Source organism: Alosa pseudoharengus, unplaced genomic scaffold (genome assembly GCF_046254945.1).
Source record: "Alosa pseudoharengus isolate Yale_2024_CS ecotype anadromous, Long Island Sound unplaced genomic scaffold, YU_APseudo_1.1 YU_APseudo_1.1_scf_12, whole genome shotgun sequence".
NCBI classification, from domain to species: Eukaryota; Metazoa; Chordata; class Actinopteri; order Clupeiformes; family Clupeidae; genus Alosa; species Alosa pseudoharengus.
In genome coordinates this window covers 16,123,018-16,139,663 of record NW_027468587.1, presented here as the reverse complement: position 1 = coordinate 16,139,663, position 16,646 = coordinate 16,123,018, and the positions used below count along the sequence as shown (strand labels likewise).

The 16,646-nt window shown below is 43.4% G+C and overlaps 3 protein-coding genes across 7 annotated transcripts in view; 2 read left to right on the top strand and 1 right to left on the bottom strand.

Annotated features, from left to right (window-relative positions):
- The window catches only part of rspo3 (R-spondin 3), a 14,586-nt gene extending 10,033 nt beyond the window's left edge, over positions 1 to 4,553 (top strand). Inside the window, exon 6 of the mRNA XM_076280264.1 lies at positions 3,591 to 4,553. Coding sequence (XP_076136379.1) covers positions 3,591 to 3,817 — 227 coding nt within the window. The 3' untranslated portion in view covers positions 3,818 to 4,553. The remainder of the gene's footprint in view (positions 1 to 3,590) is intronic.
- A 1,243-nt stretch (positions 4,554 to 5,796) lies between these two features.
- Positions 5,797 to 9,191, top strand: rnf146 (ring finger protein 146). The gene is made up of 3 exons (XM_076280263.1): positions 5,797 to 5,883; positions 6,816 to 6,886; positions 7,010 to 9,191. Exon 3 carries the CDS (start codon positions 7,011 to 7,013, stop codon positions 8,211 to 8,213), a length of 1,203 nt encoding a protein of 400 aa, XP_076136378.1. The 5' UTR covers positions 5,797 to 5,883; positions 6,816 to 6,886; position 7,010; the 3' UTR covers positions 8,214 to 9,191.
- Positions 9,192 to 11,322: 2,131 nt separating this feature from the next.
- echdc1 (enoyl CoA hydratase domain containing 1) lies at positions 11,323 to 14,771 on the bottom strand. Of its 5 annotated transcripts, none has more exons than XM_076279439.1 (6): positions 14,673 to 14,771; positions 13,454 to 13,686; positions 12,745 to 12,887; positions 12,599 to 12,651; positions 12,346 to 12,426; positions 11,323 to 11,914 (listed from the first exon to the last, which is right to left on the bottom strand). In XM_076279439.1, the coding sequence occupies exons 1-6, from the start codon at positions 14,735 to 14,737 to the stop codon at positions 11,509 to 11,511; spliced, it is 981 nt and encodes a 326-aa protein (XP_076135554.1). In that variant the 5' UTR covers positions 14,738 to 14,771; the 3' UTR covers positions 11,323 to 11,508. The 5 variants fall into 5 exon arrangements, with proteins under 5 accessions (XP_076135554.1, XP_076135555.1, XP_076135556.1 ...); XM_076279440.1 differs by lacking the exon at positions 14,673 to 14,771 and adding an exon at positions 14,466 to 14,662; XM_076279441.1 differs by lacking the exon at positions 14,673 to 14,771 and adding an exon at positions 14,466 to 14,662 and having other exon boundaries at positions 13,454 to 13,683.
- Between the last annotated feature and the right edge of the window lie 1,875 nt (positions 14,772 to 16,646).

Genomic DNA, 16,646 nt, shown 5'->3' with positions numbered 1-16,646 from the left:
CTTTAGTTTGTTTCATCCATAACAGACAGCTAGTTTCTCACAGGTAAAGACAGTGATCCATATTTGGCGTGCTGTGCCTTGGGAACTGGTCTCGGAGACAACAGTGGAATGGGATCAGATGGGGTACCAGCCAGAATGCAGTGTTATTGCCCCGTCCTGAACCTGAGACAGTGTAAATATTTAAGGCCATGCTGTCATGCCGCCTGTCACCTCCGTTGTGTTTACACGGCGCATGATGTGGCCTCCAGACCCCTGTTGCTCTCCTATCGGCACCTACTGGCCCCTGCCCCCACACACACACACACATACACACCCACACATGCACACACACATGCACACACACACACAACACACACACTCACCCACGCACACACACACATATACACGCACACACACACACACACACACACACACTCACCCACACACACATATACACGCGTGCACACACAGACACACACACACACACACACACACACGCACACACACACACACACACACACAACCCCACCAGGGTTATACCAGCCTAGAGTGAGAGAGGGTAGCCGGTTCCTGCCTTCAAAAGCTCTGGGCATTCCTCCTGCAGGACGGCCCAGAGCTCTTAATCCCCCTCTGGCTCCTGGCAAAAGCCCCCCGGACGAGCATGTGCCCGCCAGGGAGGATGTAGTCCCCCCCAGCCATCATTAGTGTAATTGTGCCTTTTCATGTGCAGCGTCCAGCCACATCTCCATAGCCCCCCCACACCACCCGCACGGCTCCGCATCACACCGTAGACCCCAGGCCTGGAGTGGGAACATGTGTGTTTCAGATTTTTTTGGCAGACACAAGTGTCTTCTGAATATTACTCCATCGTCTTTTACACACACTTAAGCACACATGCAGGCACACACACACACACACACACACACACACACACAACTTGTCTTCACAATCTTGGTTTCTCTCTGTCTCTTTGCTTACTCACTCCCTCTCTGACTCCCTCTCAATCACTCTTTTGTAAAATGATAAATAATCAGTGGCAGATGACTCCCTCACTCCCCCACCACCCTCCAGTAAAACATCTACGTTGCAGAGGCACAGAAGCAGCTAAAAGCCAAGGGTTGGCAGGGGCTCTGTTTTAAGGTTGCAACACGTTTGAGAGGAGTTTGCTATTAGGGCTTAGCCCTGTTGAGAGGTTTGTTGATAAATACAAAAAGACAAATTCACAAATTTCCAACTGGTTTATTTTTAGCAGGAAAGCTGGGTGCCTATCAACCTGAGCTCGACCGAAGCCAAATTAGGCCGGCCAACAGGCTCCAAAGCAAATTTACTACAAACCATGTCCAGTCCTCCATCAGTATCCACAAGAACCCAAACTGTGTTAAACTCTTTTGAACGTCTCCCAAACCAATCACTCTTGGGAGTTGGTAGCCTACAATGCTAACCAGTTTGTAAATTTTAAAAAGTTCAGATGGACAATAAACATCTCCATAGCAACCATCCCAAGTCAACCTCATATCATGTTATGCCTCGGTTTGTAGGAAATGCAGAGATTATGACTAATCCACTGATCTCTGAAATGTTACAACAAAGAAAACAATGTGTGCGGAGAGGACTTCCTGTGTTTAAAGAGCTGGGATGGGGACAGGGGGGACGGGGGGATGTCGGCTGTGCTCCAGATCCCTGGTGAGTGAGACTAACAAACGCTCTCGCTCTCTCCATTTATCTATCTCTCTGTTTTTCTCTTTCTCTGTCTCTTCTCTCACCTCTTTCTCTCTGTCTCACTGACTCACTCAGTCTGTTGTTCTATCTTCATCCCAAATCCCATGGGGTTATATTATCCATTCACACCCTCAAACAAACTCCCCCAAACACACACACACACACACACATATATATACACACACACACACACATACACACACACACACACACACACAACAATAGCGATGTGTCCCCACAGGGAGGTGCGGAGAGGTTCGGGTTGCTCAGTCACCGGCGGCCAGTTGTGTCTCCTCACCGACTGACACTTGCACTCGGGTTATTCCTGCGTGAAGACTAAACAGCCCTGGCCAACAGGGCCCCGTATCGCCCTGGCTGGACCCCAGGAATGCGTAGGTCAGCGTGGGCTGGTGTGTGTGTGGTGAGCCCTCCTCTTCCATCAGGACGGACAGAGAGCTGTACTGATTAATAAGCCCGCGAGGGAGGAGGGGGTCGAGGGGCTCTGTGTCTGCCTCAGCACTTTTACAATCCCACTCGCACACAACAAAGCCCCCCAGCTCTGCTTTTTTTTCTCCTTTTTGGGGGGGGGGGGTTTAGTCATCATGCGATAAGCCTTCCACAATAATTGATATTGGCTTGTTTGGAGCGCTAGGCAAAGAGTAGATAAAGTTGTATCAACCGAATTTATTTTAGAAACGTTCTATTTTGGATGAGTCAAGAGAAGTGTCTTTTGGCATGTGCCTGCAGCCAACAGCTAAAATTATCCTCGATGTGACATATGCCTAGAACAGTGCTTGACTGTCCTCTAGTGGCTCAACAGACCAGTATCAATGCACTACTAAACTGACTGGAGGAAATACTTGGAAAACAAATCTATACAGTATTATTCTATCATTTTCCAAAACAGCACAACACTGTGTGATGAATTACTCAGAAATGTCACAACACAATATCACCACACACACGTTCTGTCAGTTATCTTGCTCACTCCTGTAGAGAAAAATAATCCAACTCTTTCTGGCAGAATGCGATTTAGCTTCCAAGAGTGAAAAGAACCGTTGAAGAAAGGGTTAGGAGCATAAACAAGAAGATAAAGTTATATAAGTTTCATATAAGCATATACAATACTAGGAATTAGGGTTGATCTTCGCAAGCCATAGGTGTTTGTTGATGGTTGAAAGCCATCAACCTGAAAGGTTACATAAGTGTGAGGCGCATATGCATGCAGAGATCGGACCCACTCATCTCCTATCCATTCATTTTCAAACAGAGATAAAGTCAAAGAAAGAGTAAATAATGGCCTGTGAACTGAATGACTGGTCGGCTGCATGGTTGTATTTGTCTGGATTCCATCATTTATATCTCAGTGAGGAAATCTGACACCGGGGATTCATCTCCAGCGTCTCCCTTTTCACCCCTTTCCCACCCGTAAGAGTTCTATCACACACTGCAGAGGAATGACAAATAGCACATTTATATACTGTGCATACTGCTTTAACATTTATTTAAAGAGTAGGTTATTTTGGTTTCATGATTTACTTTCCTCTGGTGTAATAACGTCAAGGTCAAAAGAGGTCTGACTATTGTGATCATTTGAATAGGATTTGAGCATAAAAGTTTGTATATTGTTAGAAAATTATACTCATATCAGTATTATAAACCTTTAAAGGATCTACTTAGAAAACGGTGGTAGTGTCTTTTATCCTTCTGCAACATCTGTGAGCCATGAAGAAACCATTTCACCTGCAGAGAAAATATTTTGCACATAAACTTCATGCATATAAAACATTTGATCTCAGTAGTTGTTACAGGCTCTAGAATGCTTTGTTTTAAGTAACACAAACGCTAACAGATGCTCTTCGTCTCCCCTTCTGTTCTTTTCCTCTCCTCAGGCCGACGGCCGGACAGGAAGAACCGCAACAACCGAAGGGACAAAGAGAACACAGAGAGTCGTCACGAGAGGAAGAGAGACAGGGACAAAGAAAGGAAGACTGCTGCCACCGCTGCAGCTGCAGGTGGAGAGCAGGAGGACTCAGAAAACAGGAATAAAACGGAGCGGCGACGTCGGAGGGGCCATGCAAGGAACCCCACCTCTATGGACGGAGGCACTGGGCAATAGCGGGCCCCAACCACCCCCACCCCCCTCAAGCCCACTTGCCCTTGCCTCTCACCCCCTTATCCCCTTGCTTAGGGGGTGCTGCTGCTACCTGTATAATTTAAATATATACTGTATATGCACAAGAGAGGGAAAGGGCCACGTCATGGTGCACATGATGACAGACACTTGGGTCGAGCCCAAAGCCCAGGCCAAAACCCCCCTGAGATGTTCTAACAGCGAATTAGAGACCTGTGAAATGAATATATGCTGTTTGCTGCATTAGTGATGGGACAGTGGAGACGGCTGCCAGATAGGAGAAACCATGTGAGGACTTCTTTTGTTGTGTCAGGATGATGTTGTGTTTGGTGAACCTGTTTGGTGAATCTAAAGAGAAATAAATCAAATAAAATACCCCACCTTAGCCCCACCACCCTGCCCTGGTACAGCAATGCGCCATGGTTTGAATGTAGGTTTTATGTAGAACATGTTGTATAAACGTCAATACTTCTTTTCTGATTAAATTAAAAAGTGAGCATGCTTGCTGGCATCTTGGATATTGCCTGTGGTAGAGAGCAAGCTCTACTGACTGCATGTGTATTGGTGTATATATGTGTATAGGGCAAAAAGGACAGGTTGTTTTTGTTTTTGTTATTGTTATTGTTTTTCTTGCTCATTGCCCTCAGAACAAAGTGTTGGTTTGCCTGTCTGTATTCACAGGATCTGTGCTTCTGAAGCCATCTGAACAAAAGTCAAAAAGCACCTGTACTTCAAATAAAATATATTAAATTTTGATGGGTTTTACCTCTCATTGTTTGTCTTGCTGTGTAAATCTTTTGGACTCATGGGTAAGTGATACTCGGAAGTCCCAATGGGTCTTTCCAAAACAGCTGTCTGAGGCAATGGAAGGTGGTAAGTGTTTGCACTACTGGCTGTCTTAATTTCATCAGATTTAAACCAAAGGGCACTTCAGTTAAGGTCTCAATTAAGGACCAATTTTGTTGCCCCTGTGACAACCACATTTGGTTAGCTTTGTCAACCAAAACCTCATACCTGGTTGCCAATCTGGCAACCACTTTTAAAAGTTAACGCTGAGCCCTGTTGTCAGTAGGCTACTTTGAATTATTTGAAGTTGAAGGCTGTGCTATTTTATTTAGGCCTACCTTATTTAAAGACTCCACACATTTTGGCAGCTATCAATCACAGAACCATCACAAAGGGTGTTGCGTCCATGACTGACCTGTAGAATGACACCCATTCTGGTTCACAGGAAAGAAATAACTTTTTTGTACCAGTGCCAAACTTTTTCAGGTTCCAAACTGATTATGTTGTTATGGTCTAAATGTTCCGAACAGCTCAACATTTTGGGCGTGATCCAGAATGGAGCCGTTTCTCTGTTGGCCTAGCTTATTTGGGAAATTATTATCATCATCATCTTCTTCTTCATCATCATCAGCATCATCATCATCTCTCAGTTCTACATGATGATCCATATTTGAAATAGATTAATTACATTTGATCGGGATGCCACAATTTTGTTTCTCTTTAATAGGGCTAAGGGTCTGCAGTGGTCTGACTACTCCTGTCAAAGCTTCAACCCTTTGAGCACATGAAAGACATATTCAGACATGTTTGATCTTACATGAAACAAGCCTATTTCAAAGACCTGATTTCAAAGTTGATTAGTGAACTTAAAATAATAATTAAATAAAATAATTAAAATAAAATGACAAAGAAACTGATTATGTTTGGCACTTTTTGTCAATTTAGTCTATTTTATGTAAACTACCATGTATTATCATAACAATCATAAAATCTTTAAGTAGGCTAAATATTATGAAATAATATGTCAATTTGCTCCATTAGAGTACAATATTTGTCATGGATTGCCTACTTATGAAGTAAGTGGATTGCCAGACAGATGAAATGTATCCAAACTGGGGGTGAGAAGAGAAAGTACAGAGAGCGCAAAGGTTACGTGAAACGTGGGCGAGGCGAAGTGACGCACAAACAACTACGTATGTTTCTATTCGTTCGTTATGGTATTTTGTGCAGCCACCTAAAATACAGAGCTTGACGATCTTATCAGAGTAAGTGAGAAAATGAAAATCTCTCTGTCTGTCTCTCTGTCTGCTATTGTCGTTGTTTTGCTGTTATGTTTGTGATGTGTCGCAGTGTTTTGTTTGTCGATTGCTTTCATGGTAGCGTTGGTTAAGCTGACAGCTAGCTAGCAATAACGTTAATGTTGGCTAACCAGAGCAATGGTCCACCCACAACAGGTCCAGTTGTTGTCCATCGGTGTTTTTTTCTTTTCTTTCATTAGTACTTCGCTAACTATCCTCATCCCACAGTCTCTGTGAAGGAACCCCTTTTATTGCCAAAACTGTCATATATTTTCACGACACGTTTAATGTTTTGTGTGACATGAAATAGGCGTAAATAATTTACCGTTGGCTAGGTAATGATCAGCGTTAGCTAACAATAGCTAAATGGCGTTACTAAGGCCTGACTTCAAGCCTAGCTGATTTGACCACCGATCTAGCTATTCATCAGCTGTCGAAGATTAGGAATTACTATAATTATTATATTTATGATGACGTTTGGTGTAGTCTTATCATGACACTCTCTGGGTGTCTCACGTCAAACTGTACAATGTCAAAAGAAATAAGCTAGCTCGTTTGTGTTTGTCGCAGGTTGCTAACAGTTTTATTTTGCTAGCATATTATATTTCAGCTAGCGGATACCTAGCACTAATCAGTTAACTGTTACGTGCATTTGTTTTTCATTTTGTCTCTGCTGACAGTTAACGAAACCTTGCTTTTCCCAAGTTTAATGATGTAACGCTGAAATTACAACAGAGGTTAAATCGCAATTAAATACATTTCTATCTATGAAGTCAGAAATGTTTTTAATGTGATACGAGAAACGCTTAGCTAGATGTTAGCTAGCTTTCACTAACGTTAGCTAACGTATCGTTAACTGGCGAAGTAACACCGCATTAATCTCTTCTTCACCTCCGCAGATAATCACCCCGAAACGAGAAGAAAGAATAATACTACCCCTGATGTCAAAGACATACTAGAGGACTACTCAGTAAGTATCCACCGTTTACAGTGTTGTGATAGTCAATATGAAATTGTACACATTTGTTAAGATGAGAGCTGCAATACAGTGTGTTCATCTGTGACTGTACATTTTGCCTTCACATCTCGCTAGAATGGCTAGCTGTGGCGAGGTTGACCACTCGGCGAGCCTGCTGGCCAGCAGAAAGGGGGGCAGTGATTCGTTGCCGGGCTCAGGCAGCTCCTCTCCCTCCCTGCCTGTGCCAGAGTGTGCCATCTGCCTGCAGAGCTGCGTGCACCCGGTGCGCCTGCCCTGCCGCCACATCTTCTGCTTCCTCTGTGTGAAGGGCGCATCCTGGCAGAGCAAGCGTTGCGCCCTTTGCAGACAGGAGGTGCCGGAAGACTTTCTGGAGCGGCCCACACTGCTGTCACCTGAGGAGCTCAAGGCTTCGGCGGCCGGCAAGGCGCCGGGCGAGTACGCCTGGTACTACGAGGGCCGAAACGGATGGTGGCAGTACGATGAGCGCACCAGCCGTGAGTTGGAGGATGCCTTTTCCAAGGGCAAGAAGACTGCAGAGATGCTGATCGCCGGGTTCTTGTACGTGGCCGACCTGGAGAATATGGTCCAGTACCGGCGCAACGAGCACGGCCGCCGCCGTAAGATGAAGCGTGACGTCGTGGACATCCCCAAGAAGGGCGTGGCCGGGCTGAGGCTGGACTCAGAAGCTGTGGCACAGGCGGCCGCAGCGGCAGGAGGGCGCGAGAGCTCGGCAGACGGGGCAGATACTTCCGGAGTGCCAGGGACCAGCGCTGGTGGTGCCACAGCGGCTGCCCCGCCTATTCTGGTCCCCCCTGGCCGACCCCCTACCTCCCTTGGTGGCCAGCCCACAAGCCCCTCTAGCCACTCCTCCTCTTCAGACGATGGGCTCTCGTTGGAAAGGGCCTTCGTCCACCTCCAGATTGGCCGCAGTCCGGCTCCAGAGAGAGGCGGCGTCCTCGAGGGGGAAGAGGATGAGGACGACGATGAGGACGACGAAGATGAGACCTCTCCCTCACGCTTGTCCTCTTCCCACGATGCCTCAGTCGATGAATCTGTACCAGAGAGCAGCACTGAGGATGAGGAGGATAACGATCAGAGGCCTCCTGGAGAGGAGGAGGATGAGGAGGAGGGTACGGCTGCTGCGGTTGCGGCTTGGCAAGGACTTCACCGACCCCGACCGAACCCAGAGGAACGCTCCCCACCTGGAGGTGCTTCATCGGTCACTAGCAGCGTTGCTGGTGGTGGTGGTGGTGGTGCTGGTGGTAGTAGCTTGGGCTCCCGGAGGCCTGATGGGCAGTGTACAGTGACTGAAGTGTAAGACGCTGGGGGGGAAACTAAAGACCCCTTCACTGGAACTGAGCCGCTCAGTCAGCCCTTGCACTCAGTATCACAGCAACTCCAGCAGCAGCAGCAGCAGCAACAACAACCATACTCCTGCCAGTCCAAGGGCCCTCCTGTACTGGGTGTCATTGGATGATGAGGAGCCCCACCACCACCACCACCCTCCCTCCCTGAACCAGTTTTTCTTGTGTAGATTTAATTGTTTCTGGAGATTAAACCATGAATGTGAATGATTACCTAAAATGTTTTGTCATAGATTTATTTTTCTTTATTATTATAATTTGCATTGATCCATCATGCCTAACACCTAATGCCCCTGACAAAAGAAAAGGTCACTTGGAATTCTAAACAAGGCCTTAAAACATGAGCGAGTTGCTTTTAATAATTTTAACAGTGTGGTCGGTAAAGTGTTAAACCATTTTCAGCTTTTCTGATCTTTTGAGGGGTCTGAAGTTTAAACATATTGAACCCTTGGGCTGCAGTCCTGATTTTAAAATGGTGTTTCATAACCATAGCATGGTCTTGGAGTGTTGTGTTCACATTTCATCTGTGTGCTAGTCTAGCTCATAACTTGTGCATGTTATAAGAGAGGGCTTCTAAACACTACTGGCAGGATGAAATTAAATGTTCTTATTATTATTATGGTTATTTTGGATTTCATTTGGCTAGGCAGTTGGTTTGTCGCTTGCCCCTTTGTTGTGAGTTTTGTGTGAAATGAATGATGTGGTCGTATGACAAGGGCAGTGTTATCCGTTACAGTTTATATTTTTGTTTTTTTGTTTGTTTTTTTAATGCGTCACCAGTTGTCAACATTGTGACACTTTGTTTTAGATTTCCATCTTTTAAAAAACTAAAAGAAGTATAATTTTCTTTCTGTGACTTTTGCTTTGTTGTAATATTTTGTTACAGGATTTGTAATTTAATAATAAAGTCTGTGTCAACTTATCATCCCATATCAAAAGACTACTGTCTAGTTGTTGCTTTTTAATACTGTCTTTATATCTCAGTGGTGTTGAGTTGACAACATAACTGAATGATGCTGCATATCCACTGAAGACGTAAGTGTTTTAGCTTCCAAAATATTAATGGTGATGTCTACCACTACAGGTTCTCAACAATATCTCTATTTGTGTTACATTTATGAACATCTCAGTAGATAGATAGATAGATAGATAGACACTTTATTGATCCCCAAGGGGAAATTCAGTATTCTCCTTCATCAGAAGTGAAGTGCTTTGTGCAGATCTGATCGGAGTTGTCTCTGGAGCTACTGCTGAGACCTTTCCACAAGGCTCTGGATTCACCCTGATCTCATGCTGTGGATATCAAAGGCCTCTTTGTGTTTCTCATAATGGCTACATTGTGATCCATGATTTTTTTTTTTTTTTTATGTTAGCCTGCATAAGCTTCATAAAACACACAAAATCTGCCATAATTTACACTCAGATGATTACAAAGAAATCTGTTCATAGTAATCACATGTACTCCTGCAGAATGGCACCAAAGGGAGATGTTTCCTTTTAAGAACTTGCTCCGGGTAAGACCCCGAGCAATACTCCAATTTACATTTATTCATTCAGCAGATGCTTTTATCCAAAGCGACTTAAACTATGTCAGTTATATTACAAAGGCAAATCTCCCCAGAGCAATTTGGGGTGAAGTTCCTTACTCAAGGGCACAACGGTGGAAACCAGAAACTGAACCAGCAGCTTTTCAGGCTACTGCATGCCAGCCCAGCTCCTATTCTACCAATGGCCCACAATGAAGTACCCGCTCAGCTTTACTGGCATCACGCTATCTGGCGATAAATCCTTTGGTCACCAGTGTTCGTTAAGTAATCTTCTATTAAGTAATGTACTAAGTAATGTCTTAAGTCTATTAAGTATATGTAAATCCTATAGCTCACGCCATTGGAATATCCATAATACATGATTCCAAATGAAAACGCATGAGTATAAACCAAATCTATGGAATGGATATTGAGAAAATGACTATATGATTTCCCTATGCTCACATTATGGTAGTGATCTGGGGTTTGGGACAGAGCAGTGATGCTGCTAGTCATCAGGTTGTGGGATAATCATTAGTCTAAACCTGCCTGTAGTTGGTGGTCAACTGAGACAGAGGTGGCTCTGAATGGGCGTTTTTTCAACCAAGAGAGAACTGGTTCTTGAACCGGTTCTATTCAAATTCTTTGAACCTTGGTGCTATCTAGTGAACCAACCTGCATTTCAAACCAGTTTTTAAAGCCCAATTGATACAGCCAGCCACAGGTGGAGTGACAAAACGCAGGCATCCTGATGATGGCATTATATCAGCAATGGACGGGTAGTTCTCCCAATTACAGCTCTGCCCTGATTATTTCCATGTATTCCATGCCATAGATTGGGTTAATTCCTTACATTTTGTTCCTTTATGTATGCGTGTATATTGTAAATGTATGTTTTTGAATGTTATAATTCCCAAATTCAAGATTAGATGAGCAAAAATCACAATGATGGCCTGCCTGCTGACAGTTATAAAATAGTACTAAGATTTCTCCAAGTTGGTACCACAGATATCTGTTATCCTGTGTATCCTGTGTATATATGTTTTCATTGCATAGTGTATTATCAAAGTGAAATGGTTCAAAGAATATCATGATGCCATGAGCTTCAACACATTTGCAAGTTTTCATTCTATGGGCTATCTGAAACTAGCAGCAACCAAAGAAAAAAATGACAGATAGCATGATGCTGTTGGCAGTCTTGACATTTCTGGATTATGGATTTGTTGGCTTCTTGAATGTGGCAGACTGATTTTGATGACTGTTCTATTATGTTTTGAGGGCTAGAATTAGAAACTGCACAAGATTGTCTTTTGATCTTAATTGCATTACATTATGCTTCATTCCTGTAATAGGAATGTGGAAGCACATGGCAGTTTCCTATTACAATTTTTATCTATAATTGACTGACCTAATTCCCATTTAATAGACGACACTTGCTAATGCTGACCCTTCTTAACATCATAATGGCTACACCTAGTAATTGCCACTGTTCAGCCTAGAGTTACAGCATCCAGACAGAATGAAATGACTTTCACCACTCAATGTATATATCTTTAATGCTTTTTTTGCAACATCCCTCAACATGAGAGAATTTGTGTTGTGTTTGTTTTTGTTCACCACATTCAAGGGCATACAGTAATCAAACTTATATTATTAGGAAATTGATCTGAGTCTGCATGTCAAAAGCACTCGATCAGTGTGTGACAAGTCCTCATGCTTGTGTTCACTTATGTTTAGACTTGCTGGCCAAAGCTGCCAGGTTGGCCGGGCCACCCCACACGGTCCCAAACACGTCTTTCTCAGTCCTCAGAGCGTCCTCTAGGGGGAGCTCTCTCCCACACACCACCACCTGCTTCACCGCCCTGATCACCATGGCAGGGCCTTTGGTGTATTGGGCTAGCCATTGCTCGGCTTCTACCAAAGCACTGGTGCCATTCGCAGGGCTCAGCACGCCATTGGCCATGCCGATTTGAGTGCCATATTCTGGGTCCACTTTCTTGGCACCACCCAGCAGCTTTAAGGCGTTCTGACTGCCCACAATCCGGACTAGTCGAGCAGCACCACCCCATCCTGGAACAAGGCCCATGTGCTTGTGGACAAACTGGATCACACTGTCTGGCGCCATCAATCTGCTTGTACAAACAATCAGCCTTACTTACACATCAATGTAAAAATAGCTAACAGTTGCACAAAACATAATTTTTTCTTAGTAGAATCCCTTTTATCTGTAACAAGATACTGACATTACTGGAAGGTGAGATCAGCTGTTTAAGAATACTGTTTTAAAAGTTCACTCTAGGAAGACAGAGCTGTAGCGTTTTTTTTACTATGGTTTTGACTTGTATGCTTCCAATTGTGAGTGCAGAATGGCACAGCTAGGTCCGATAACCTTATAAACCTCAAATGGCACTGTCCAGGCTTGCATCATCCCCAAGACCGTGAATACAAACTGAAAGTATAACACTTCATTAACCAATATGATGTTAACTAAAACATATCAATTTTTTTGTGGTAAAAACTGATGAGTTGACATCAGTGAGATCTCAACATCCCCCCTCACCTGAAGTCACAGGAGGTGGTGAGCTCTGCTCCTCCTCCCAGTGCCTTGCCCTCCACCAAGGCAACAGAGATAAGAGGCAGCCTGTGAGAGAACAAAAGACTTGCACTGACAAATATCAAGTTCACATCACTCAATAAATGTGATCATGTGTGGAGTTGTTTTATTTGTTTTTACCAGAGTATGTAAATATTTGAGGTACAGTAAGCATACCTAAAACAGACAAGATTCTCTTGCACTTCCATAAGGCTCTTACCTGAGCAGTCGGGTCAATGTGTTCTGCATGAACATGCACATTTTCATGCCATCCTAGGGGAAAGAACATTTGTACCTGTAAGCTTCTTTCATCAGTGCTTCATTTGTGTATTTTTTATTTTTGAGTGTAACAGATGTGATTTTCACCTGTGGGTTTGATATTGCCCTGACGGCATTCAAGTCGGAACCAGAGCAAAAGGTTCCAGCAGCCCCCTGGACAATGAGACCTTTCCCCTCGGTCCATTCCTCCAACTGCATCACCCTCTCCTCCAGCTCAAGCATCATGGTTCCTGTAAGGTCAATGAATGATTTCAAAGATACAATCCAAGGGGTGGAACTTAGAGTAACTTGCGATACAACTCTCAATAAAGATGGTATTACGATATAGTGATTCTGCACATGTACAACACATCACAATAAAATACCTGTAAAAAGGGAGAAATAGAAAGAATGATGCATTTTTTTCACTCACTGCATTGTCAGTTGCACAGAATTAAACAACTGAGATGAAAAATTGTACAACAAAATACATAGTCACAACCCCAGATATGGAGGTGGGGTGTATCTCTGGAAAACCAGAGAATAGTTAGGTAATTAAATTAGTGGCAAACTGCTGCACACAGTTAAAAGCCGGGCAGAACGCAGTCTATCAGAAAGATGAATTCTAGTGAGATACAGACCTTTTTGCTGTACAATACCAAAATGCATTAAACACAATTAAATGACAGTAGCTCTGCATCAGTATTAACATGACAGTGGTATAATCCATTCATAAGACAGCTGAAAAGTGGCCGGATCAAGACTGTTATAGACCATTCCAGTGCAATTGTGGGTTATGTATGCTCACATACTCTACCTGAAAAAGCATTCATGCGAGCTGGATTGTTCACAGTCATCACGGCAATTCCAGAATCCTGCTTGATGAGATCAATAGATCCGCCAGGGAAAGCCTGCAGTTTTCCCCGGATTTCCTCATCGTTGAATCCATGGACACCAGTGTACACAGCTGTTTGACGACACTGGAGTCTCCTCACACTGTAAGTGGTGGTCTTCCAAATGTGCCGGCCTGCACTAGACAAGGCCATTCTGCTGAGGGGATGAGGATGGTAAAGATGAAAGTGTAATGATTCATAGTAGAAGCATAGTGGCTTGTGGCATGCGCTGTGATGCATTGGTTACCAGTGCCCGCACCATAAATGGGCCCATGAGCCCACAGAGACCCAGGTTATAGTCCGACCCAGATCATTTCCTTACCCGACCCCATCTCTCTCCCACTCGCTCTCTCCACTGTCCTATCAGACTAAAGGCATAAAAGCCACTCAAAGTTATTAGTAAGCTATAGTGAAGCTAGGGACCTCTACCTTCCATTGTAGGCCTACATCTCAGTCAATTATCTCCCATATCTAACCTAAACATCATATTTGTTTACTGAGTGTATTAGGATAGAACGGTGGTCAGAGTTAGATGTATTCTAGTCATGTCACAATGTACACCTTTGTGTATGAACTGTTACTGCATGCCAAAGCCCAGCAAGTCAGGAGATCAAATAAATACAAGACATAAAAATCGAATTCACAACAAAAGAATTAGAGAGGAAACATGCACTTTGATTTTGGTCAGGCCGTGCATTTAGAATAGATAATGGTTTGCTTTCTTGAAAAAGACAGAACCAGACAGTGATGTTGGCAATAGAAAATGTTTTCCTTGCCAAAAGTGTAACGTTAGGCTACTTCAGATGACTGTGGAAGGATCATGCTGTGGATGTATACATAATGACACTTGCAACAGATACGCGTCAGGAGGACTGAAAATTACATCCAGCAAGGTATTCAAGCTGTAAGGATAGCTATGACAGCAGACAGACATACTTTTGTTTTCAAGGGGTGTTTGCCGCGATATTTGACACGCTGATAGGCTATGTCCTTCAACGGCGTCCTGTTTTTAGGAGCCACACAACATAGGCCTACCACCAATTAGCATCGAACGAAGGCTACTTTACTTTTCTAAAGCACCTCGCGAGAAACTACTTTACAACAAGTTGTTTTTCCCGATAGAGCAAAATGTACTTCACTAACCTGTGAATGATCTTATTCAACGTGTTACAATTAAATAGGTCCCCCTGAAACTTTAACCATTTCATTCGCACAGATTGTACTTTTATGATTTCTCATTGTGGTACATGTATACCAAGGACAAATAAATTGTTTTAAACTGACAGTATTATCTTGATATTTTCAAAACATTTACAAGAAAAATGGAGCCTACAACAATGTAACACGTTTGGTTTGAACCATTTGTTTTAGGCTACTGAAAGTAGGCTACCACGGGGTGGCAGACTTTGCCGTATGATTTTTTAATTCACATGCCACCTGTGAGTGCAGAAACCAAAGAGCATAGGCCTACACTGGTCCTCCTCTTTAAACAAAGAAAATTAAGAACATCCTTCCCTTATTCAGCCAAGACACTCCGTTGTGTTCTATTAGACCACAAAGGTTTCTCTTCAGCTTGTAGGCCTACCTTGTCCAGCTAGCTTTTGTCATTTATTTTAGGGCAATATCAGTTATAGCCTAGGGCCTACTTTTTCCTCCATGTTAATAACGTGTATACCAAGGATATTTATCTTTTATTATTATTATTATTATTATTATTATTATTATTATTATTATTATTATATGAATATTCACAAGTGGTGACCAGAAGTGGTAGCCTACACCACTGGCAACAAGCCACTGCCAATCTGATTTTGCTTTCTTTGGTTTCTGGGCTCCATAATATGGCACACACTCTGTACATAAAAATGTGTACATCTCTTCTTAACAGTGACCAGGACCAAACAAAGTGTGGCACATCACAAATGGAACTGGTGCTCCAGAGCCAATTGCCATCACAGATGGATACTGAACAGCTTCCAAACAATAATAGCCGAGTACTGCCCAGACACAGAGCTGGAATGAGGAGCACTTGCCAGCAGAGCAAAGAACAGTGAAGCAAATATAAACTCTGAATCAGACATGTACTGTACTGCCTTGGCGTGGTTTCCTACAGGGCCATTTGAGACTCGGAGTTAGAGCATGCATGCATAGTATGTCGAGTAGCAGACAAATAGGGCAGCCAGGGCATAAGTCAACCTCATACTCATTTGCATTCTCTGTAGAAGTAATCAGGAAATAATTACTCCTGCTTTAACACTGGAAATATGTGAGCTGATGAACTGATCTGCTCATCAGATGCTTTCAATAAATGGCTACATCACATCACAGCGATGTCATATTTAGCAAACATTACACAATGTTCTTGCCTGTGAACTGTGGCCTTTTTGGAATATTTGTTTTTTTTGGAGGGAAGTGGAATTGAATCAGTCTTCATTTGTGAAGACTGATGAGAATAGTGTATTGTGCAAATGTTTTGTGTTGTCTGTATTCCAATAAACAAGATTGCGTTTGACCGCATTTACATTGGATCAATACTTGATTTAGGTCACTGAACATAAAGAAACACAGGCAAGTTTAGCTGCAAAGTTGGTGTTTTTTTTCCTAAATTAAAGCTCCAGGACTTTTTTTCTAATGGTAATCCAAGTTCCAATCGCCATAAATCTAACATAGCTACAAAATACCCTCGAAACCTCTTGGTAATCCAACCTTGGCCACGTATTATTTTGGGTCTCGGTCTGGATGCTGCTCCATGTCATCAGAATTCCACATTGTGAGCAACCACCTTGACTGATCACAGGGCTTGAGGATGAGCTGCTTGAAGCTTGACACAGACACACACACACACGCACACACACACACACACACACACACACACATACACACACACACGCACACACACGCACACACACACACACACACACACACCAGCTCACTCTTAAATTCAAACCAGCAAACTTGAACATCTTATTAATGACCACAAATAAGCCTCACTGTAAACTCAGCTTCAAATTTGCAACCAAGCCCAGAACACTTCTAATCTGTATGACTGGCTAACAGTCTCCCTATGAAGTGTTCCCTTCTATTGCCACCTCTGGATCTGCTGTCAAAGTCCAGCGT

What these genes read in the sequence shown, in the direction of transcription:
- echdc1 (XM_076279439.1), bottom strand. Translation starts at nt 14,737, where the DNA reads ATGAAATGGTTAAAGTTTCAGGGGGACCTATTTAATTGTAACACGTTG. An exon ending in TCGCATGAATGCTTTTTCAG is followed by an intron (nt 12,888 to 13,453) that starts GTAGAGTATGTG and finishes TTGACCTTACAG; the next exon opens with GAACCATGATGCTTGAGCTG. An exon ending in GGGCAATATCAAACCCACAG is followed by an intron (nt 12,652 to 12,744) that starts GTGAAAATCACA and finishes TCTTTCCCCTAG; the next exon opens with GATGGCATGAAAATGTGCAT.
- rnf146 (XM_076280263.1), top strand. Translation starts at nt 7,011, where the DNA reads ATGGCTAGCTGTGGCGAGGTTGACCACTCGGCGAGCCTGCTGGCCAGC.